Raw genomic sequence first — 26,601 nt, forward strand, 5'->3', positions numbered from 1 at the left:
GGTGCTAACATTACTAGATTCGCAGTCGCTCAAACAGCGACTGATTGACAAGTTGTAGAGGCATTGGAAAGGCCACATAGAGCAGAAACAGATAGATATTCAGGCTTTTAGTTTAGGAGTGGTGACCCACCGGCAAATGTAGCAGATGTATAAAGGAGAGACAGGCTTTTTATCGTAGAAACCGCTATTTGTAGACATTTTTCAATAAGTCCTATTAGAGATTAGTGGCCGTCTTATGGTTGAAATGATAATGATAAATACTTACTATTAACACTAATCCATAGGTTTTTGTTGAGCGCATCCCCGATGCCGTTTTCAACGTTGCAAGCATACACGCCCTCATCCGACAGAGATACGACTTCAATGACCAATGTGCCATTGGGATAACTGATGACACCTCCACCCGCGAGATCTAAAACTGGCCTCCATATTCCGAGGGCGGCTAGAAAGGTATAGAGCAGGGGTAAGCAACCTTTTTAATCGACAGGCCAATACAAATTTTAAAATTGTGTGACAAGTCGCACATAAAGTAACACTTATTAATAATCTACAAAACTATATTTATAATTAAAGAATGTAAAATTAGTAACAAGGAATTTATGTACACATTTAAAACAAATAAATCGCGTCGTTTTCGTATTGTGTTTGAACAAGTCGCTGTGTAACTAGTCATAATTAAATTGTTATTAATTTTAATTATAATAAAGTTAATATGTACAATTTTACTATAGTAAATTGATGGGAGAGATTTCAAATAATAAATTCAATTTACGAAATGTTAAGTGAGTCACATAGATATGTTTAAAGGGTCGTAAGCAGCCGCGGGCCTCGTGTTGATCATCCCTGGCGTAGACTATTCCATATTAGTTTTATTATCTACATTAAATTATTGATTTGATCACGAAGTGATAGTGAAGGAAAGAGGATAACTTCTTTATATAAATGAATCAATAACATACAAAATTAATCACTTACACTCATTGATAAGCGTGGACTTATACACATAACTCATACCAACTTCCGATCTTACATGTAGTTTATTAAATGCATTATGAATGTAAGTTAAAATTTTTTTATTAATAATTCAATTTATTAAGTGCAAATCTTTTTCTTACGTCACGATAGTAGAATTATGAAATATTATATATATATTTATATATGTATATTAGAGGGACCGGAAAGTAATATCACTTTTTTAAGTTAAATTCACACCACTACATGCTTAAAATGTTTTTATTTCTAATCAATAATATATTCACCTTCGTTATCAACAATCTTTTGCCATCTAGTATATATATTTTTAATGCCGGAGGCGTAAAAATCAATAGGTTTTCTGTAAAATATTTCGACAGAAACGACATTACTTTCCGGTTCCCTTAATATTTTATATTTACCGTCACGTTTCATCCAATGTATTTGCGGTGTTGGATATCCATTTGCGTTACAATATATAACACCTCGCTGACCAAGCAGTAATGATGTGTTTGTCGGTTCCTCTACCCATTTCGGAGCAACTGTTATGGAGAAAAAATCAAACAGATAAATTTTAAATGAAATTTTGATTTAAATATTTATTGTATAAGACGTAGTAAATATTGTAAGGATATAACTGCCACTCGAACCATCATTTTTTATATTTCGTTTGCCAATTTACGAATCCAGATGCCCTAATAATAATTTTGTTGACAGACAATAGACTTCGAGCAAATGTTGAAGTTAAACAGAACTACAAAAATGCATAATATATAAGAAAGTAAAAAAATAAAAATAAAGTAATACATAAAATGTAATACTTGTAAAATTGTTGAAAGAAGGCGATGAAAGTGAGGTGAGGAGGAGTAATAGTGAGTAATAAAAGACAAAGAATAATTGACATCAAGATAGACGAAAAAAGAGGATGCAAGCAATATAATTTTGTAAAGAAATTATAATTGTTCTCATATCCCTATTATATACCTAGGACAGAGCAAGTAGGAACCTTCATGACATTACTCCCGCAAGGATATTTCATGTAACTTTGACAATACTGGCGTTTCGCAATAGCGTTCTGTATGGAACAGTCGTGTCTACTTCAAACAAAGATAAAAAAGCTTTCGCCACTTTTAACGCTGTCTTTAGGTAAGTAATAACTATATTATTCAGATCTACTCTTAAACATGTGTTTAAATAAAATTTATGTGCAATGTCAAAGGCCTCGCAACAGTCTGTGTCTATAGTAAAACCGTTATCTTAAAATACAAAATGCCTTCACATAATAAAATTAATTTTTTATTTCATTTATTCAGCAGTGAAAGGTGTAGTCTTATTTAATTAAATATTTCAAGTTCATTATTTCAAGATATATTTCAAAGTCGTTGGAAGTTGTCGTCAACTAATATATTACTAAGTACATACGTACTTTCTAATGTGTTAAGAAAAACGAGCGAAGTTTTCTAAAACTTTATTTGTTACACTCGTGTTTCGAGTCGAAGCTGTTATGTTAAATCACGAAGTTGTAAATCAACACAGCGTTTTATACATAAGTGTTTTATAATTAATATTAAACATATATTGATTTATTGTTTAAATCGCAAAACATTTTTAATAAAGATTTATTTTTGTTTTTATTTCTTACTTTTTCGACGGAATTCACCGTTTCGTGAAAGGATAAAAACCGATGAAATCCAGTTTCATTTTATGAATTTATAACATATAATGTAGAAGATGATTGGTTATAGGCAAAAAGTTTTAATGTATAGTTTAATAAAATAAAATGCCTTATATTTGTAGGCAGAACGTAAACATGACATAGTACAAAAAAATAAAGTTGTAACTTAAAAAATAAATTATGAAAATAAGAAAAACCCCTCTGCAAGTGAAAGCCTCCTCCAAGGATGTACAATCTTCTCTAGATTTGGATTAATGCAACTAATCTATAGAGATATATAGCTTATATATCACCAAAAATATTTAAATCTTTTACGTCTATTTACAAATAACTTGTATAAAGTGATTACTTTAAAAAAATTATCATAATTTATTTTTCCTATTGGAATATCACAGGTCATTAACTTCTGGCAGTACAAAGTCGGTAAGGACAGATAGTAAACAATAATTATTATTATAAATAGTTATTCGAAATCTGAAAACGGATTGTTTCACTATATTATCTATACGTTATCTTTTATTTCTGCAACCGTTGATTTTTGGTTAGGGTGTGCTATATGTTAATTGACAGCAAATGGGCTATACATTCATCCCTTTCAAACTTTCACACCAATAATCAATCATCCTGTACATATCATATGTGACATAATTTTTAGTAAATTAAAATCTGAAGTCTTATATTTTCGTTTCACAAAATATGTGCTATTAGCATTACTTACCATTGATATACAAGTCTGCCGTCTGATTGACTTTGCCGACGTGGTTTGTGGCAATGCAAGTGTATTTACCGCAATGTTCCAGCGAAACTCTCTTTATGATCAGAACGCTGAACAACTCTGAGCTTCGTTCGTTTATCTGAAACGACAAAAAACGTATTTTTTTTAAAAGAAATTTCATGACGAAGTAAATAAAATTGTGTATAAATGGTACCTACTAAACATAGTTTAATTTTAATCGTAATTTATATTCATTTACTAATAAAGAATAAATTTTGAAACATATCATTTTTTATTACATTTAAATCATTCAATCGAAGCAAACTATTTTTATTATATTTTAGGGCGTATGTATTACGTTATATCAAATTTAAGAGTGCCAAAAATTAATGAATCTCTGGTTTAACAACATACATCGTTTTAATGTCAATAAACTTTAACAAGGCACTATTAAGGAGTTCTGGGAAAAAGATTTATCTTTTCGAATTACTTATTTAGATTTTTAAATGAGTTATTTCATCGTTGTTTCAGCTCACTGCAAACCATAGGCCTTTCCCAAGGATATCTATGGGGGATATACCATAATCGCTGTATTATGGTACGCAGAGGGCGCTGGTGCCCATCCTCTGAAAAATTTTTTGTGACTAGTGGCAATCCTATTAATGTACAAAGCATGAATTATGAAGGCTTCAACCCGGGAATCGAACCCGCGACCTACGATTGCAGGTCTCAGTTCTTTATCGCTGGGCTACAACGGCTCGTGACTGTATGTGTATATAATTACCTATTACTGGAACGTCTACTAGACTACTAAACTAAAAAGTTGATAGATCCTTGTTAAGGTTGTTGGAAGACGATGGAAGCAGGTGGCTAGCAACTAATTGAAAATCTATGGCGGGGGCCGATGTCCAGCAGTGGGTGGCCTTTGAGTAAAAACACGATGACGATGAATGTTAGTTTTTCTATTACCTTTACATACCGGCTTATTTGTTATTTCTGCACCATCTTGGGTTGAATAGTAAAGAATATGTACAGGAAATAAATATTACAGTTATGGAGTAATAAATAACGGAGCGTGATGATATTCACAATAGGTTTTTTAACTACTGAGAGTAGATATATTGATTCTTTATTTATCTAGAAAAAGTATTAATATAAAGAAGTTATTACTTTTAAGCTAGCAGGAATTTTCATGCCATCTTTGAGCCAGGAGAAGAAAATGGGTGGATCTCCGCTGATGATATTACATGTGATTTGAACAATTTGACCCTCTTTCAACCCCGTACCGACACGCAATTCGTCCAATGCTGGCGCTTCTACCACTTGAATTTCGAATGATCTGAAATTATAAATATAATTTTATTTACTAACTCTTCATTGTATATCAACAAAGGAACGTATGAAAATAACATGTTATAGGCAAAAAATTTAAATGTCTGTCATTTCAATTTTTTGACTATTCTTATTTTATTTTAAAAATTTTAAAAACTACATATGTTAATATATTAACTATACAGTAAAATACACTATACTTAGTCTGGTCAAAAATATTGCTCAAAAGAAAAACAACATTTTTGAAACAATTAAAAATATAAAAAGCTTATTTTAGGTGGTCCCTTTTGGCTGCAATACAGTCTTTTAAAGTTTGAGGCCTGTTATCAATAGCAGCACGGACTATTACCATGGGAAAATTCTTCATTGCTAATCGTATGGATTATTTTAGAGACTCCAAATTATCGTGGGTTTTAGAGCAAGCCTTACACTCTAAAATTAACCATAAATAAACCAGTGGATTTAGATCAAGTCTAGATGATGGCCGGTCTCAGTTCTGATGAAGTCCGAAACGTAAATTAAAAAAAAAACGTAATGAGTAATCAAATAAAAAAAAAACAGATTCCCAATTCAAAAGTATTATTTTGTTTATTTTTAATTATAACATTATTTATGGCCAGACTAAGTTTAAAATATGCAATGATAAACAGAAGTAATTTGGGTTTTAAATTATGGTAATTTTGTAAAATATATAAAGAATTCATAGCTGTCGCTTATAGGATAAAAGGTATATAGACTCTAACATATGGCTGCTGAGTACTAAGAGTTCTGGAATGGAGACCATAAGCAAGTGGAACGTATAACTTCCACCGACAAGATGGACTGACAACCTTATTAGGGTCGTCAAAAGATGTGAGGTGAAAAGGGCCTTATTGGAAATCTGTGGAGAGGCTTATGTCCAGCTGTGAATGACCTGCGACTGTAATGATGATATAATTTTTAAAACATGTAATTTTTTTATTATTATTATCCATGCATATATGAATATGAAGAGAAACTATATCAATGGTTATAATTTTTTGTATATAAAGGTTTCAATGAAGTAACGCACCTTCTAGCCATCTCTCCAGAAGGACTATATACAACACAAGTATACATTTCCCCATTCTGTTCCTTGAGAACTCTAGGTATACTCAATACTCCATCTTCCATCGGTTCGAACAATTGTCGTTTCTTTCTTTTCTTCTTCGAATTCTTCCTTGTTTTTGCGATAGAAGAAAAGCGCCGGTAGCGCGAATGTTGCGGCAGCATTGAATTCATTATTTTCTTCCCTTTGTGCTCCCATTCCAATTTACTGAAAATTTGTTACAAAACATATTTTACATATTACATTTTATTCCAAGTTTTTGTCGAGCAATACACACAGAAGACCGGCACAGATGACACAACGTAGTGACATCTGTGTCGGCCAAACAGTCATGATCCTCAATACGGAAGGTATCGACGCAAGGAATTTTAGTTAAGGTCATTATAGAAAGGCTCAATTCAATTCCAATTTTAAACGAGTTTAGTACTTCTAGAATTCTTGAAACCTATATGTGTTATCGTTGTATAAGATATTGTGAATTTAACCACTCGTCGAGTTTTTTGTGGGTTCTTCTCAGATTAAATTAACCCTCGTAGGCTTAAGTAGAAGAAGAACTCTATCTGTTTTTATCAAATCAGACTCTGCTAGCATTCTGTTATGATACATAAAACACCTGGATAGTACAAATAATAAATTGTTACAAGATAAAAAAGTGAACAATTGAATAATTAATAAGAATGAATAACTTCTGAACGAAAAACACAAAGTATAGCATATAAATTGAGTCGTGCAAGCCCACCGACAGAGGACTCATATTTGCGACCATATTATAACCTTGTAACAAAACCACAAGAAAGTGTGGCGGCAAGCAATGCTCTCACCCATTTCCATTTCCCAAGCCACACTCTGCGTACTATAATATGACACTTTGATCGCCAACACGCCTGCCAAGCTTGGCGATTATGGTATATCCCCCATAGATATCTTTACAGGAGGATTAAAGGTGTATGTGGATAATTGATTCCATTTTTATTAAGTAATTTATTTTATGTGTTTTAATTTTAAATGTTTCAAATATGTAAAATGTTTATTTAAAAATTATTATCCGTTTAAATACAGATAATATAATTTACGCTAATATGACGTTCTTTCCAAAACGTATTCAATAAAATATTTTATTTAGGCTTCATAAATAAGTTACTTTAAGTTATATTAACTATTAACTAAGCTATTAACTAAGTAGGCAAAGCTTTTTGACGTGAAATACATATGTGCTTGCTATTACTGTATCATGGACTGTATTTTAATTCATTATTGCCTTTACCTCAGTATTTTCTGTTTTTTTTTAATAAATAACCTATCAGTGTAACATAATTAAAAAAACTTTTATTAATTTCAACCTTGAAATAAAGTGTGGATGTAAGGTACTGTCAACCATTACTTAAACCTATTTGTAATTTCTTAACTAGTCGAGTACCTTCCATTTTTGCTAGAGAGCTCTTTTATCAAAAGAGAAAAAACATAATTTACCTTATAGGGTATCCATAGTAAGGGCATCTTAGTTTCAACGGCTGTCCACTTTGCACTTTTATCGGTGGCAAAGTTCTAATATACGGTGGACCTATAAAAACAAAACGTTATTTCCGCGCACACTTAAGAGGCTTTATTCGACCCGTGCTAAGTCCTTACTGTAAAAAAAAAAACGTTTTCGCCCGCCACTTTTCTCGTATGTTACATTTCTACAATTTATTTGAAAGAATGAAAGAATTCTTTGTCTTTTACTAAGCTATGCTTCTATGGAACACAAAAGTAAATGAAAAATTGCTTTCGTAATTTTAAATAAAAATGATTTGTTTATTCAAATTATTGTCGATAGCATTTGACTTATGCGCCATATTGTTCTATTTATAAAAATCCTTTCACAGCTATCTTGCCACTCTAGAAGCTTTCGGCTCCAACGACAATTGGTCACACGAACAATGTACTTCGCCCACTACTACTTGAGATAAGCAATTTTTAAACTATGTTACTATTTATAATTCGCAAAAGACATTTATTATTATGATATTACATTTTTATAACATAAAATAATAAAGATGCAACGCTTACATTTAGTTTAGCCATCACTTGAAGGTTCATTCTTTCATAACAGGTCGTACTTTTAAATTTACTTATATAAAAATAAATATTATCAAAACTAATAATTACAAAGTTTTGTTTATAACTGTAATAGCTAAATCGATTTACAAAAAATAATGTTACGCATACACTAGTTTCTTGGTCCAATTAAATTAAATGTCAGTAAATTTATTAATGAACTCTTAAAATTAGTAAGTTTAAAAAATTTGACGAATGGCCGCAATTTGAGTTTTTATTCCATCGAACAGTCATAATAAAATTTAAATAAAAAATATTTTCTATTTTAAGTTCCATACATTAATATTTCCGAATATAGTCAATGGACATGGTACGTCAATTGCTCATTGATTTTTATTATATATATTGGTAATGGTAATATAGTAAATTAAAAAAAAAAAAACATCATACCAAATACATCCACTCGAGCCACGTGGCTTGTACTAGAATCGCCTTCGTATGCGACGCAAGAAAACAATCCGCCATCTTCAACCCGTGCTCTGGATATATTGAAATGTGATATCACGCCAACTCCCGTAGCAGACATCATCTGACCAAGTATATACCTGTAAATCAATTAACATTATTTATACTATGGAAAGATTTTTTTACATAGTCTGTCATACAGAAATATCGCCCGCATCTTTTATTATCTATACAAATAAATAAAATTGTAGTGTCTGTTTTTCAAATTAAAATAACCGCTTTTTACTACACTCATATGAGTATATACACGAACTATACGACTATAAATAGATTTTTGTATGTCTTTCTGTATATCTGTCTGATTGTTTGTTCCGGCTTATCTCTGAAAAGGCTGGAATATTTTTGACGAAACTTATAATAGTAGGTGACTGATTTAGTAAGGAGTAGCTTAGGCTAGTTTTAATTATAAAATAAAACATTCATAAAAGAAAAAAAAAGAAGTATATATCTTTTTTGTCAAATTCCACGCGAACAAAGTCGCGGACTAAGCTAGTTTAAAATAAATATATTAATTTCGTTTTTTTCTTATAAGGAGTCTAAGTTTTTTTAGTTTTTTCTATATTAAAGTCACGAATACTTCGTTGTGATGAAAAGATCATTTAATTAGCGTCTTTTAGTAGTCGATTGCCCTGGTAACGTAACTTACCTGTATAAAAATAACTGCCGTATCCAAGAAATGAGAGTATCTAAGAAATTGTTTATTTCTAAAATTACCTGGAGTCCGTGTTAGAGGATATCGCCACACCGTCTCTCTCCCAGATGAAACGCGGAGGTCTATCCGCGGTTGCAGTGCATTCCAGACTTATCTATAAATTATATCAAATATAAATCTTATAATTGATTGATTTGATATATACGTATAAAAATATATAAGTCCGGACCGCTGCCGGATAGGTAGACAACTAAAAATAAGGGTAGAGTTTAGTAAATAACAATAGATGAGTTTTATAAATTATAAATATTAAGTAATAGAGAAAAAAGTTTGGTTAAACAATGTGCCAAATGCTATCTATTTGTATTTATATCTTAGTATTTCGATTATTTTTTAAATAGAAGGCATGCACACATTGTACAAATAGATAATAGAAAAAGATGATAATTTAAGCCAAATGCAGACCAGGAAATGAATATTACAATCTCTTCTTCTATAGAACGCGCTCCCCCTCGAAATAAATATGATCAGGAAACGTTTTATATTTAAAGCGAAGGTTCGAAAGGTGTTGCTTGGCAGGCTGACGGAATCTTTGTGATAAATTTATTTCATTTTTTATTATACTTATATAAATAGTATGAGTATATATTTAAATAAATATATTTATAAGTAATTACAGAAAATAGTAGCCATTAGTATATTGATGTTAAGTGTTTTTATGTGATTACTTTTCATATCAATTGAATATTACTTTTTTATTTTATTTTCCGTCTTTTATGATATTAACTTGTTTCACCTAACTTTATTATCTCTGCACATACTAACGATTATCTGGTATAGAATGCCTTCAGCATTAAGTTTTCCGTTATACAAAATTTATATAAATCGTGTTTAAATATATAAATAACTAAATATCAGAAATAAGGCAGGAGCTCGAAAAATAATATAAACCGATTGTTATTTAGTAATAAGCAATATAGAAAAATAACAGAGAAGTAATAATAAGGTATCGGTCATATAGACGAAAAAAAATGATTAAAATTGCTTGCCGCCATTTGAATGTCACCTAGCAGACATCCATGTGTTATGATCAAAATGAATGACTACATGACATTGTCCCTTCCATACATAAACCACGGATTACAAATAAAAACTCAAACTTAATAATAACACAATTCTTTATTCACTTTACGACTAGTCGAGTTTATTTAATCTACAACTACAAATAAAAAAATCAGAGAGCATTATTACTAGTATAAAAATGTTTCATAGTGATTGATTTATTTGGATTTCAATTTCAAGACCGCGTCTCAAATAAAATTAATAGACTAATTACACAACATTGTTTTAAAACAATATTTGTCTGCGGAATCTAGTATTGACAAAGCCCTAAAAATACCATACAGTTATGAATGCCTTTCATCATCTAGAACATCTACTGCTAGATATGTCTTCCCCATTGATTTGCAATAGGAGTGGTTGGAAGCGACCTACGTCTACCGTCTTCCGACAATCTTAGCAAGCCGTCTTGCGCTTGCTGGTCTGCTCTAAAGCCTTAAGGCTCTAGCGGCTTTCTGTTCTGCACGCTGTGGCCTGATCACTGTCACTTCAACTTGCAAATCCGCTGGGCGTAGTAGGCGAGTAAGGATCGCCAATAGATCTTATTCCCCATTCAATCTCGTATGGAAGTCACAATTATAGCCCACAGCTTGTTGAGAGAAATAAGATTGTTGAAAAAATATCATCATTGAATTTGCTGTTAAATATATATTTTTATTTCCAATACTCAGTTCAGTAAATTATAATGATATTTCATTATAACTTCTGCGTAAGTTGTTTGTCGAAGTATCATCGTAATTTATATCTTCCTCACGTGACATTATTCGTTGTTATAAATTTTCACACACATTACACACGAAATCCTCGGCGTGAATTGGGTTATGCGAGTCGTGTAAATTTAGCCTACGTAGGAATATCGACTTATTTTTTAAAAAAATGAAATCTATTCGTAGACCTGACTGCCAGGTTTATAAATACGTTTTTTGATTATGTCATAACATTAAGTCAAGGTTAAGTATTTATAGTTAAAATTGATATTTTTAGTTCAACATTATTAACGAAATTATTATAAAATAATTTATAAGCACTATTTCGATCAACTGAAAGTGTTTTGTAGCTAATAAAATTACTGGACAATTAGACGTACCATTTTATATTCAAAAACAAAATATTTTGTATGACATAAACACTTTTAGCATTAAAAGACGCTAACGTTCCAAATTTAATTATAGATAACTGTGCCGGTTAACGTGTAGCCGAAGCTCATTATGCTTAAATGAACCAATGAACACGAAAGAGAAAATTCGCAACAAATTGTTTTGAAATTATAACGCGTGGTACATTGCTACAAAAACTTTTTAAATACATATATATATAAATATATATATATATATATATATATATATATATATATATGTAAATATATATATGTAAATATATATATGTATATACATATATATATGTTAAGTAAAGTTCCGGGAAGTCACTGGACAGGGAAGTGCAAGACCGGTCATCGCGGCAATCTTTTAGGCAGACCTATGCCTTGCAGTCAGGGGCGGCTTAACCTATAGTGCAGGGTGTGCAATGCATACGGGCGCCGCCATCTCAGGACGCGGCGCTCCCCGAGACACCTAAGAGTATCGTTTTGGAATCTATCGCGGTTCGCTGCTTAGTTTCGCAGCAGAGATACACAGGCATAAAAACAATGAGTGTTATTATGCCGTCATAAGAAGAAAGGCTGTGACTAATACCATACTGTAAGCTATACCTTCTTATAAAATAGCTTGTTGGAATATGAAAAAACTTTCTTGTTACGACGGCTAAGTTAATAGTTATAGCCGCGGAGGGGGGGCGGGTCAGGCCTAGGGGGCGCCAGGGTTTCATTGCACACGGGCTAGGTGCGCTTGCTTGCAACGAGCGTCTTTCGGGCCCACCAAAGAAGTAGAAATATGCCTGGCCTTTATAATATGATAATGTTATGTTTTTAATGGGATAGACTGGCAATCGTACTGGCAGGTTCGGGGTTGTCTTTCCAAAGCCTCTAGTGACAAATATATGTTACTTAAATCTACTAATTAACAATCGTGTACAAGAAAAGTATTTGACTTTGTACGCTATTATACGAATATATATGGAGCTAGTTGTGTATTGCCTCACGCTAATGTCCAATGCTGGTAGTTATATAATAGGGCCCCACTAGATTGAATCGCTAATTATTAATGAATATAATACCAAGACCCGATTTATATACATAAAGTACCGAGAGACAATCGACTTCATAGAGCTTTATCTCTGTCGCACGACTGACAAAACGGCACAGTGTGGGACAGAGATAATGCTCTACGAAACCGAAACTAGCCGATTGTCTCTTTCCAAAGGTCGATGTACAATATTTATCGCCGAATACTATATATAAATACTAAAGTAAGGTGAAATTGTAATTTAAAACCGACGGGGGTTACGTCCAAATAATCAAAGATTTGGTTGGCTTGAAAATCGACGATTGACAATTAGAGATCTTGCTGATAGTGTTGAAATAGAACTTGTCTCAGTCTAAACAAATTTGAATGATGTTTCGTATCTCAAATTCGTCAAGTTTCGATTGATCGATGTTATGGGTTCGTAAAACTCGACTCATTTCGTTCCGTAACCATCATATTCGGCTTGGCCTGCCTTGGCACCGTGAGACTAATGGCTATTCAGAAAACTGAAAAGGCCAATGCAGGGATGTCGTTTTGATACGATTGAAGATATATGAACAGAGTCGCAGGCGGCCTTGAAGTCTATACTGAAAAAGACTGTTCCGACTGTACCGAGGACTAGAAAAAGCGTTGACAAAATTACATTTTATCTGACGTTTTAATCAAGGTGATGAAATCGATTTAAAAGAATGAATAAATAATTTACGTTTTATTAACAAATTCACTCTACTTTTTGATCACAGTATTATTAAGAAAGCTTATATAAGTAAGCTAATAATAAACCATAAGGCTAACATTGTTTGTTATATTTTAACGAATTTATTTTATGTTTTCATTGTTTTCCTCCCACAATAAGAAACCAAGGTTGTGATTATAGATGCCATTGTGTCGCCATTTCCGCAAGGATAATCATATTTTGATTTAAAATATTTGTTTTAGAAATGTAATGGACGTGACAAACTTAAGATATATAATACAGTATCATATATATGTTTATATATATACACATATTTAAATATATACTTATATGTATAATATTGTACACACATAATATTACGAAAAACCGTATATTGTTACAGAAGTAACAGTAATCGATTTTACCCAAGAAAGATATTAAAAGGCATAAATTTCAGATAAAGGTCGCAGACCAAGTTAGATATAGTTTTTATTGCTATCATCTGTTACTTACATCTTCACCAGAGGTCACAATTTTCTCCGTGAAATGATGGGTGATGACAATGTTCGACGATCCAAGATCACGACGTACCCTTGAGTGAGTCTGAGCTGAATGATAAATAAATGCTATTAATATTTTTTTGTATTTTAAGACCAAAGATGTTTTATTATTAACTACTTATGCCCCGTGACTTCGTACGCGTGGAATCAAACAAAAAAATGTTTAGGTAGTTTTTTTTTGTTTTTACTTTATTCATATGTGCCGGACATGAATTTCACAATATACATAATTTCTTATGTCACCCACAATTCGAAACTTCATCATTCGTTAGCGGTGTTCGTTTCAATAAAAATCAGCATGAACTAACACAGTTATATATGAAGTTCGTTGAAATGACAGTGGCGTCATCTGGGGAAAAAAAATTTCATACCGACTTAGAAACTTTTGTGGGCTCATGCACAACAACTTTGCCAAAGATCATGACATGATAAAATGCATAGTTTACAATTCTATAAAGGACATACAAACAAACATTCATTTTTATATAACAATAATTCTTGGGGACAACCAACGATGCTTCCATCTGTTCACGACATAATTAATGTAACGTATTTCGTTTTTTGAAAAGAGCAAGTGTCGAACTTTTTGCCTTTTCTTCATACGTTCCTTTCGAAATATATATATGTATCCAACGTTTCATAAGCGCCTGTATGCTAGGTCTACTTGAAATAAAGAATCTTGAAATTCGAACTAAAATTATTACAAAGCTTATTATAAGAGGCTTAGTGTAAGACTTTTAATTGAAAAGTAAATTGTAAATAATATTGAAGTAATATTTAAATTTTTATTGCAATAGTACCAGGCATTTGATTTGGCACGTCTAAATATCTTTCGTCGTAAATATTAATATTATTTTAAAACAATCAGTACTGTACTGTATCGTTTCGAGATGTTTTTGCTATTACGCGAGGCCTAAGGCTTTTACGGCTTCATCGGAAATGAGTTCACGGAACGAAGGGGTCCGTGATAAACTGAAGTGTTCGGGTTTTCCGAACCTACATTTGACACTCTGATGCGGGATGTGGCAGTTAAGTCGAGGCTTTCTTGCTCAAGTATGTGTTGCTGTTTGTGTAGTGAGTGTGAAGTGTGAACTGAGGATTGGAAGGTAGCGTGGACCACTCGGCAATTTAAGGTAGAATACTGATCCTAACTCGGATCGCCTACGCTGTTCGTGACGGTGACTTCGGGAGTACGACGACGTTTAGTTGACAGATGGGGGAGAGTGTTTTACTTGGCTTTTGAGCATCGTACGCGTTTTTCCGTGTAGTGAGCGATCGTCAAATAATCAGTTCAAGTCATTTTCTAAACATAACAATCCACCGAAGTACTGTGCGACTAAGACAAAGCATTGTCTTAGTCAACACACTTTAATCCAGTCGATGCTTTCCACAAGTCTTAGTCATCTTCCCGATGTGCCAAATCACATGCCGAGTCTTATAAACAAAACACAAAAGGTAACTTATGTAGGTTACAGTACTTGGATTTAATTCTTAAAGATACGAACGGATATACCGAATAAAATAACATAGCAAAAAAATCGACTAAGGACCTCAAAGTAACATCTCAAGACTATTTGAGAGACACGTCACACGTTGTCTACAATAAAGTCTTAATTTATCATTACCATTTTAGCCGAGAAATGTCCACCGTTCTTAACCCTCCTCCATAAATTTCTAATAAAAGTGAAAAAAGTGGGCAGTACTCTCGTCTTCCGACGACTTTAAGGTCACCTGTGCACCATGTGGGTGGACCTCCTACGCTGCGTGTATTTATCCATGGTTTTTCCTACAGAACCTCAAGAAAATTATCAACATACCAGTATCCTCATTATTTGGACTGTGCCGATACCTCCGAACGCTTCGATTTCTCGACTTCCTGTGCCAGATTGACCTGTAAATTTAGAAAGATGATAATTAATAACATTAGTAAGAGTTCATGAAGAAAAAGCGACAATCGCTTATCATATCATATAGATCGGGAAATAGAATTGGGAGCCAAAATGAACAGTGGCAGCATCGCCTCCTTGATGAGGGATGCAAGATACCACCATAAATTAAATTATATTGTAAAAAATGTGACAAAGGATGGAAGGCGATGCAAAGAAGGAATATAAATAAAAGCAATAACAATGAAAGAACATACGGACGATAGTAGAAAAATAAATTAAGCTATTATGAAAAACATGAAATAAAAGTTCTTGATCCAAAAAATGAGAGGGAACGAGGGGTTCCCAAAAACGGCCCTCGTTAAATAAATAAAATGAAGAATGTAAAGCTTGTAATTTCATCTTATAAAATATAAAAATTATTTATCTAGAATTTATGTTAAGTAATCTGTTTCCAAATTCATTGACTGTAAAGAGCAGTTTAAATATTAATAAAGTAAATCATTAAAGTGGTGTAGAAAAAATCAATATCGTCATTATTTAAAAAAAAAGAATAATATAAAAAAATCACGTCATGATGTATAAGTGATCACTATAAATGAATCCAAGAGTATAATTATCATTTCATCAGCGTAAGATCTGTAGGATGTTCAGTGTTGAACTGCCTTTCTTCTCCCATTGATTTACAATAGGGCATTGGAAGCGGCGTGTAATCAGCGTCTTCCGATGATGTTAACATAATCCATCCATATAGATTGAAGTCATACGCAGAGATTGCTAATCCGTGGTCTCTACTTTAGAACTTTATGGCTCTGACGATCATCGATTCTGTGTACTATGTGGCTCATCCATTACCATTCAACCTGTAATTTCGGTCTCGTTCCTGATTTGATCTCGTATAAAAATTCCGAGTCCGAGATGGTTCGTTAAGCGACTATGACCCTACCTGGAAGGTTTAGAGTGGCTAAAATGACTACTCACCTCGCGGTAATGTATTTAACCAATTAGTAAATGAACGCAGTGTTACTTGATTGCGGAAACCAGGCGTGGTTTTGCCAAAGGCCACAAATAGTGTATTGGCTAAAACGGTTTTTCTGGCGTTTTATGGTTTTGATCCGTTAATTTTATAGTTCATATTAAAGAACTACGAGGCCGCTGACTTATTAGGAAGGTCTATAAGGTAATGAGAGAAAAATGTCATGGAAATATGACCTCGGATTGAGTTGTTACTGAAACATTTTTAGGATTAGTAGTCGATAGGGATAGATTAATAGATTCTAAAGGATTAATATGTATAAGAGCGTATATCAAACACTACGCCCTTATTAGCTATCTATATAGCAAATAACATCGCAAATGGAGGCCACATTATGCGCTGGCATGGCTTCGTCGTGCCGTGCGGTAATTTCATTAATCTCAGTTTAATGTATGCATAGTTAACCGTTGTTAAACTACGCCTGAGGTGTTTACTTGCGAGATGGCGAATAATTAGATGGCCCGCTTGTTTAGTTTGAGTGGTACCAGATTAATATCTTTACTTTGAACACAGATGGATGTATGGTTAGGTAAATTTCCTGAATATTATATAATAGTTGTTATTAAATTACACTCTAATGTAGTATAAATGTTGTCAACAGTATCTTTTAAATAGTATAATAATCTTCTTTATAACCGAGGTAATTAAATTAGTAATAAATAGCTTTAGTTTGACGTTGATAATGATTGTCAGAGAATTCGTTCTGTCACGTTATCGCTTTGTAGCGATCTTCACATTCACTTTGGTGTACTATTGAAAAACTTGTGAATTCGTTTATAGTTGTTTAATACGACAGACGAGTATGAACTTTAACATAGCTCTGTCTGTTTTTTTGCAAAGATAGTGAAGAATTATATGAGACTAGTGTTCGCGACAGGCTTTGTTGCCAGAAGTTACTGGCCTATTGCATTTTAATAGAAAAAATTAACATAGTTATCACTTTAATTGATGAAATGTCTCTTAAATAAATGAATTACGTCGTCGATGAATATTGCGAGACGCAATTATTAAACGTCAATGTAAATTTCGATTACGTGAACTGTCAGACGTGCGAAGTCACTGTCTAAAGCGTAATATACATTTCCTGAAATTTTTCAAGATTTTGTCCTATTTTATACTTTTACCATAAGAATCGATCGATTCGATTCAATTATATAAATAAATACACTTTTTACTAATACACATTAATTACATAGGATCACTACTGTTACTGTTTGGATTTACGAATGGTTGCTGAGTTTGTATTGTTGCAGGGAGAGGAACCAAGTAATGGGCTTGAAGCTGATGACCTGAGTAACAGGTTTAGGGAGGCCTCCCAACATTGGCGTTTACTTTGGCCGATCACACTTCTGTCCCTAAGAAGTAACTTACTACCTAAGAACATTTTTAATTGTCTTTCTAATACCGCAATAGAAGATCTTTCTGTAAATAAGCATATGTTTGTTCATATAGTATCATCCTTATATTAAAGCATGTAATATCTTACCTATGTTTTTTTGGATTGTAGAACTTTTCATTTTGTACTCTACCACCTAAAACAAAATAATTAGATTAGTAAATAATAATCATAGATAACGTTATAAGAGACCCTGTGATATACAATAAAAAACAAATTTATACTAATAGTTACTTTATTATTAAAATCAATTACAAAGGGTATTTCTTTTCATTATTTGAAATGTGATATTAATGTTATAGTAAAGATATGCCTTTTTCGCACTACGAATTAAATGGATTCATATTGCTTGTATATATATGATTTGAAAAACCTTTTTTTGCAACGTTACTAATTATTAAAGTTGGCTTTAGCTGTCGCTTAATTAAGTTTGGTTCACTTGATGGTTGGTCACAATGGTTAGAATACTGCGAATCAAATTAATCAATCAAATTTAGCCATTGCAATTAGAAACACGAGTAGGCTGTAGTTTTGGTATTAGAAAGTAACGACTCCACATTCATCGTCTTAGGTGTACTTATTCACACAAGTATTAGTTATGTCTGATAATTTATTATATCGAATAATTTACAGTACCCGAGACTCGCATAGAATCTTGCAAAAGGGACCTATTTCGAATATCGATGAATGTAAAATATACAGTAATTTATTGTATGAAAAAAAAAACTGGGTGACTCATACATAACATTGCAAGAGGGGCCTTTCTCGAATATAAATTAACCCAAAATGTATAATAATCTCAGATATGTATGCAAAATATTTGATAAATTTTTGTATGAAAAGGATACAAGACTTTGGACTCATACAGGATCTTACAAGTGGGAACTATCTACAACATCGAAATATCAAAATGTATGGTATCTTATTATATCGAAAAAGATAAAAAACCTACAGGTTCTACAGAAAGAATCTTGCGAAAGGTACCTATTTCGAATAGAGTAAAACCAAAATGTATAGAAGTTTATTGCATGGAAAATAACCAAGATCTGCAACTTATAAAGGTTCTTGTGAAAGGAACCTATCTTTAATAGCGATGAATCCTAAATATATGGCAGTTTATTGTACGGAAATAAACACGAGACTTGCGACCCATACAGGATCTTGCAAAAAGGACCTATATTCAATATTGATGAACCCTAATGTATGGTATTTTGTTATGTGGAAATAGATAAAAGATCTTTTCGAATAGAAATGAAAATGAATATTGTATGAAAAAACAAGATCTGCGACTCATAAAGGACATAGCGAAGGGGATCCATCTCGAATATCGATGAACGCAAAATGTGTGGCAGTTTTTTGTATGGAAAAAGACATCAGACCTACGACTCATACAGAATTTTCCAAAAGGGACCTATCTCGAATATCAATGAACATAAAACTTTTTCATTCCACGTGAAACTTTTGAAAATATTATTAAATGGCTGTATCGTTAAGCAATTTCCACCCGGTTTAGTTAAAGAGCCAGGCGGGGGGGACTAACTCGGCAATGCACTCGAAACTTTCCCAGCTCTGCGGTTCGGAGTTGTTCCCTACCCGCAATCTATACCCGAGTTAATAATGCGAGCCAATTTCAACTTTAAAAATATATGTATAGAGTTGGATTACGCGAGGCGGACGGTAACCGAACTTTCGTGCGCATTGAGCTGTGTTATTTTTTTATTTTCAATTGCAAAGGTCTGTAGTTCTTGCCGATGAAGTTTGAGAAGTTGTCGTGTTATGAATTCAATAAAAATTGTTTCCGAGATTTTTCTATTGAAAAAATAATATAGGCTACAGTGTATAAAAATTGAAATAATTTAGTTTATATGTTTATTATACATAACCTAGGTATTTAAAAAATTAGGAAAAATCGATTACCGATTGGTTTGTTTTGAATTTTGACCATACATACAATATATTATTCTTTAAAATGTATGTATCTGATTTAGAATACCGTCTATTTATCATTATCGTTATTTCAGCCGTCGAAAGTCCACTGTTGGGCCTGTGCTATATAATTACAATGAAAATATATATCCCTAGCGGTGGCAGTTATATGCTCTGCCTATTGCCACTTCAACTTGCCCATGCGCTTATTTTCACCAAAGTTAAAATGTTTTTAAATATCGCACCATTTAAACTATTTGTGTTTTTAGTGCCCGCGCTATCGACTTTATTATCAAGTAAATAAATTAGGCATAATTGTAACTTATATTTAATTTTACTGTTTAAAAATAGTTATGTAACTTAAAAAAATTGTTTAAATATGAACTTACCCCTTACATGTCAATTTCAATTTTTATATTCAATATGGATGAATAACCTTTTTTTGTTTAATACTCATTACCCCTTATTTAATAAACAAAAGAAAAGGAAGTATTTGATACCTAAACTGGGCATCTATCTAGTCACGGTAATAATATATTTTGTACTAAAGTTTTAGCTGTAATAAGAAATTTTACAAAAACCAGTTTATAACTTCAAAAATTTCAAAACCATTTTCTTTCAACCATTTAAGGTTAATTAGTAAATAAAGCCTTTGTAATTGAATTATAAAAACTGCAAAAATTTCGAATTCATTTGCTATGAACACAATCAGATTTTTTAATATAATTCGGCTAAACATTATTGGGCCAATAATAAAATTCAAAAATGTTAAAAATAAATTGACGGAAAAGCCATATTATTCAATAATTGAATATTTAAATGACAAGCATTCTAGGCGATGATTCTGCTTGAATATTTTATTTAAATTCAGACTATATCTCATAGAAAGTGCTTGTGCATAAATTAACATTAAAAGCGTATTGTTGTTTAAAAGATATGTTGTTACTATTAAGCAAAGTTAGAATCAAGTATAAAAAACTAGACGATCAATAAGTCATGTTAAATGTTCCAATGTTGAACAAATGAATTTTATTTTTATATTTAAAGTCTAAATAAATAAATAGAGCGATCTTTCTTGAAATGAATAGAAAATAAATGTCGTTCTGCTCGCGAAAACGATTCTACGCTACATTCCAATTTCCGTCTTTTACTTGTGTGTTGAATATAAAACATTTACATCATAATAAACACCGTGTTATACTCTTGTTATTTTTACGTCGACACAGGAAAAGATAATAAATTATATGGGTTGATTTGTTATAGACTTAAACGCTTTAAAGGCATAAATATTGGTCACTCTGAAATGTTTGATATTAATTTCTTTTGAAAAATATAGTATTATCGATAATACATAAATAAAAAGCGTTTCCGAAATTCGGATCGATTTAAACACCTGTAATAACCACTCTATATATTCTTAAAAACTTCAAAAGACGGTTAAAAAAAAGTTGCTGTAAATATAGTTAACTTTTACTATTAAATCGACGGATTCTCTAAAAAGATGGACATACACCATCAAAGTTAAGTTAGTATATGACTGCTCTCATTCCGTGAAACATCGGGCCACATGGTGTAGCATAGCGAGAGAAGTGGGGTCACCAGATCGGGGCATGACCACCACCACCCCGACAAGAGTGCCAATGACACTTACTGTTATTAACACTTACCGATATTTGTTCTATTTATTGACGAAAAAACATTTATATCTGCCTTTATTCTTAACACGGCGCTGTCTTCAATATTCCTGGAAACAGAAGATCACATTTCACAGGTTACATATAATACATTAAAAGATATTTTTTTACTTATATGTAAGAAAAGTGGGAATTTATTCAATAAAATAGTACGTTAAAATATTCTTACATTATTTCATGAGAAATAAATTCCTGGGAGCTGATCTATCAGCGGTAGACGACTGAGACTTGAATCGCCGCTGGTTCGATTCCGGGAATACAATCCTATATAGTTTACGTTTTTTGTGTTAATTACATAGGATTGCCATTGAGCATAAAGTCCACAGAATTAGTAGCAGCGTTCTCTGAGTACCATAATACCAAACTGCAATCGCCAACCTGCCTGCCAAGCCTGGCGATCATGATATATCCCACCTATAAATATCTTCAAGAGAGACTTATGCCTTGCAGTGGGCGTCTATGAGCTGAAGCGCCGATGACGAAATATCTAGCTGACGACATTGGATTCAAGTACATTATTATATCATATTTATCTTACTTAAGTCAAATGTATTATCTCTTTTTTCCGGGTAATTTAATAATATTTGATAAATGTGTTTAATTTGTATTGAAATATTTTTATAATATGATTATAAATACTGATTGAGCCTAGGAGCTTTATTAGCTTTGAATCAGTATTGCGATCATAATTTCAAGCATAGGACATAGATTGCAGGAAATAAGAATAAAATTCCAATAAAATCGATAGGAAGTGCGCACAGCATTTTCCGGTGACCTTAATAACGCAATCTGTCCACGTTTCTTTAAGATATTTAAAATATATATTTTCAAATCATCATCATCTTTTCATCCGTAGAACATCCATTATTAAAAAAAGGCTTCCGTGCAAGATTTCTCAACATGACATTAAGGAGAAACCTGCTTTCAGCGTTTTCCGAGAAATTTTACAAGTTCATCTCTCTAATTTGTGGAATGATGTCCCACACTGCGCTTGTTGGTCCATGGTCTACCCTCTAGAACCTTCCAGAAGGTTCAAGTGGAAATTTGATCTACATGGCCTGCCAGCTGCAACTTCAACTTGCAAATCCGCAAGGCTTTGTTGTTTATTTAAGTTCGTGCATAGATCTCTACATTCTTGACTCGAACTCAGAGAGAAACTCCCAGCAAAACTATATCCATGTCTCGTTGATCAATTGTTAAAAATAAAACGAATCATTTTTAATCACTCGATGCTTTGTTAGTTGCCACTGTGAGTAATTTAAATTAAGTGTCTTGATAAAATATTTTAATTGGAAAATATATAAATTGGTATCTCGTTGTGCCATCAACCTTACTTCAAACTGTCTCAGTCATAAAATTTTAAAGGCAATAAAAAGGGGAGCCATCCTCAAAACAGCTGATAAGCGTCTTTTTATTTTACTCTCCGTCGTCAGTAGCGCTCCGTCGCCTGAGTCGCTTTCCATTTTATTGGTTATATTCGTTATCGTCTGTTCTCTGACTCATTAATTCATTTCAACCTCAGTGTATAATGTTTCTACTTCTGGGTCGAAGTATTTATTTTTTATCTGTGTCATAAAGTGTCGTTACGAGAAAAGTTTAAAGAAATTAAAATATTTACAATTTCTTCTCGATATATGTATAAAAATCTAATGTATAGCCACAAAATCTTACCTTCGGATAATCCTATGTCGTTCCGACGCCATGTACCCATTTTCAGGAGAAGTAGATTTTGCAACAATAACTGAAACAAGAAGAAATTAAGTATTTTACTAATTTATTAATATAATTGTCCATATAGGATCATTTACAGAGATCACATGCGTATGAGAAGAATGTATTGAATTAATCTAAATTGCATCCTTCAACTTAAAACAACGAGGGTTTCAAACGCGCCCTGACCTCAAAAGTCCACAACTCAGTAAGGCTTTTTAACTACATTAATATACCCTTAATATAACCATAGGGCAATTTATTGCCAAGTTTTATTACCCATACATCATCAAGGTGTGCTTTTATGAAGTCATTTATAGTGTAGTAGCCCCGGGGCTAACAACCGCCCTTGACCTTTTTTAAAATTTTGCGTTCCTTTTTTAAAGGTTTGTATATTGCTCATTGATAGATTCACTCTTGAAGTCGAGCCTTAGGTAAACAATTTTTTTTTTCTGTTAGTATTTATATTGTATCTATCACAATTCATGGGATATGCCCAGTTTATATATTAGTTATGTATTTGTGGATATACAACTCATTTTAAATATTGAGAAGCAGCAGAATTAATTGAATTATTATAATTGTATCTATTTATTTATTAACCCTTTTTACTTTTTTTCTCTATAGAAACGTACTTAAAGACTTTAAGCATTCTCTACCAGTCAATCTAAGGTCGTTCAGAGATAATTAGTGGGCACGTCCAAATATATATATGACTGAATATATCTGGATATGAATATGACTGGACTAAATATATATATAAGTATTTATGTTTACATACATGCATATCTATATATATATACACATATTTATCTAATATAATAAATAAACTAATGTTCGTGTTATTCAGGTTGATAGCTTATTATTATTATTTATATTTTCAATTATATATTCAACTATCCGGTATTATAGTGAGTCTCACTCTGAAATATGTTACATTAATTAATTCTTTTTTTGTATGCGGACCAATAACTTTAGGCAGTACCGAGTATGTACCGACAGTTAATAAACAATAATTCATTTTAATATTTAGTATTTGATATTTTTAATATGTTTTTTTTTTTAATTTATTATCATTAGGTTATTTATTATTTCAGAAACTAAATTTTTAAATATGGTTTACTAAACAATGGTTGCAAATGAACTACATTCACCCTTTTAAAGTTTTTATACCTAAAATCCCCCAAATCCCTCTATATATCCGTTATTAAAAATAATTAAAACAATAGACATACGTATTCCTGTTTCAAACATCGTCCTATGAATTTAATTTGATCCACGCGATATAAACTTTGATTGCTGCCGTGAGGCGGACTATTAAAACATACGCGTGAAGCTATTTGGATGATGTGACCCCGAAGTTAAATGTCATTCGACATTTTCCGTGTTCGCTTTAAACAGGATTGTAAAATTTTACATCCTCGTCTATATAAAGTTTATCATTGTTATACGTTACATAGGTGACATTAAAATTAGTTGCTTTGTTATGGTAAGAAAGTAAATTAAATATATATATAATAAATAGTTGATATAACTCATAAAATTTCATTATCTTTAATAATCATCAGAGAAGCGGTCTCCGCCATGCGCATTTCTAGGACTTTTACAATTAGATTGTCAGGAAATAGAAGATATGATTGAGGTTGGAAATATCACCTCCTAGGTGGGCGACGAAAAACATCGCTCTTCGTTACTAAGACCCAGTAAAGAGATCCTACAGAATTAATTTAATTTAAAATTTCTTGTTAATTTAAAATTATTGTACACGCTAGAACACATGTAAATAGTTTCATTATAATGAACAATAAAGTATAATGGGCGGTCTTATCACACGAGACAATCTCTTACAGACATCAATATAGTATGGAAACGGTAGTAGTATAAATAATGGGTAGTTAACTTGTACAAACATACATATACAAACATATATACATATGTACATAGCATATCTACTTATAATAAATAAGGTATAATTAATATTATAAATATAATACAATAATAAATAAAAACATCAAACTGATCACACCTGCCTCAGAAAGAATAAAGATACAGATAAAGAAAATGAAATGAATTAAAGGAAAGATAATCATGGTCTAGTAAATATGTTTAAATCATTTTATAAAAAATAGTATGTAATAAAGTAAAATAAAGTTAGGCAGTAAGAATAGGATAGGATCAGAAATTAATAAAATGTGTGATAATATATTATAAAAATTGTGCAAGAATGTAATAAGATAGACAAACAGGAGGCATGTAAGCTAAGACAAGAATTAAATTATACTGTGATGTATAGAAAAAGACAGGTAAGCCAGAGGAATTTGAGATATTGTAAAGAAAAATAGAGGAACGTTTGACTGAGAATTTGACGGAGAAACGAGATTTAAAAATAAGTAAAAGAATAAGAAAGTGTAAATAGAATTGAAAAAAAAAAATAATTGTAACAAAACCCTGTCCCGCCCAAGATAGGGATGAACGAGAGGTCCATATCAGGTACAAAATACGTTAATAAAATATCATTTAAAAACAACATTTAATTAAGTGTTACTGAAACCGTTGTTCAGGGCTTTAGGAATGCACATAGTGAGACAGAGAAATATCGGCAGCTTCGTTCCGTCTGTCAATGCTCGCGGCGACGGCACTCATGTTATTTTGCACTATGTTATGCCATCTATGCCGGTCTTCGCCCTGTGTATTGCTTCGTCTACTGTGTGGTACTGCGTAGATTTTTAGTTAACTTTTATTTTACATTATTTCATTTATAATTTAAAATTTAAATTATCTCTTAAAAATTAATTTAAAGAAATTGATATTCTAATGTTCATTTCTCTTTACATGTTTAATAATATCTTAAATATGTCCTAAAATTTAAATACTTTTTTAAAAATACAAACACGAGATAAATACGAAAAATAAAAATAAGCCCGAAATTCTTCATGGCTCTAAGTGTACGCATAAAGTAAAGTGTCCAAAAGATATCTCAGACCTACCTTTTTTAGTTTTAAAAATGAAATTAAGTCTTATAGTCCCACATAGTTGATTTTAAGTAAATTTTACCAACAGGAAAATAATGTAAATGTAGCTATATAATAAGATATAAATTATTTGCAAACTATTTTAAGTTTGTTTCATGGCAAACATGTGTGATGCAAGGCAATTAAAATACGGTAATGTTCGTGATATGCAGGGTCAAGTCGGACTGGTAATCGAGTGCAGCCAGGTACAGGGCTGCCCCTTACGCCCTTAGCGACATCGACATCTTTTTCTTAAACATTAAAGTCCCTACTTTACCTGGTAATCGAAATAATGAAATGCCTTCTACAAAGTATAATAATAAATAAACCTTATAATATAATCTCGTATATAGCTTTCAATATTTTTCAGTTCATCCGAATATGTTCAATTTGGATTGTTAACTCAAATGCACTATGGTTATTATAATGTATACATTATTATTAAAAATCA

The 26,601-nt window shown here is 32.0% G+C and overlaps 1 protein-coding gene across 1 annotated transcript in view; it reads right to left on the minus strand.

The window, feature by feature from the left end:
- Positions 1-24,393, minus strand: part of LOC137924489 (cell adhesion molecule Dscam2-like) — a 45,430-nt gene extending 21,037 nt beyond the window's left edge. Inside the window, exons 1-12 of the mRNA XM_068767874.1 lie at positions 24,375-24,393; positions 23,101-23,170; positions 21,403-21,479; positions 13,445-13,539; positions 9,058-9,149; positions 8,269-8,423; positions 7,252-7,342; positions 5,746-5,988; positions 4,533-4,701; positions 3,366-3,501; positions 1,395-1,514; positions 266-442 (exon numbers count right to left, since the gene is read on the minus strand). Of these exons, the coding sequence (XP_068623975.1) occupies positions 266-442; positions 1,395-1,514; positions 3,366-3,501; positions 4,533-4,701; positions 5,746-5,988; positions 7,252-7,342; positions 8,269-8,423; positions 9,058-9,149; positions 13,445-13,539; positions 21,403-21,479; positions 23,101-23,170; positions 24,375-24,393 (1,444 nt within the window). The remainder of the gene's footprint in view (positions 1-265; positions 443-1,394; positions 1,515-3,365; positions 3,502-4,532; positions 4,702-5,745; positions 5,989-7,251; positions 7,343-8,268; positions 8,424-9,057; positions 9,150-13,444; positions 13,540-21,402; positions 21,480-23,100; positions 23,171-24,374) is intronic.
- Positions 24,394-26,601: the final 2,208 nt, after the last annotated feature.

Source organism: Battus philenor, unplaced genomic scaffold, assembly GCF_028537555.1.
Source record: "Battus philenor isolate CCGP_79_NKW_IND1 unplaced genomic scaffold, ilBatPhil1.0.hap1 SCAF_24, whole genome shotgun sequence".
Taxonomy (NCBI): Eukaryota; Metazoa; Arthropoda; class Insecta; order Lepidoptera; family Papilionidae; genus Battus; species Battus philenor.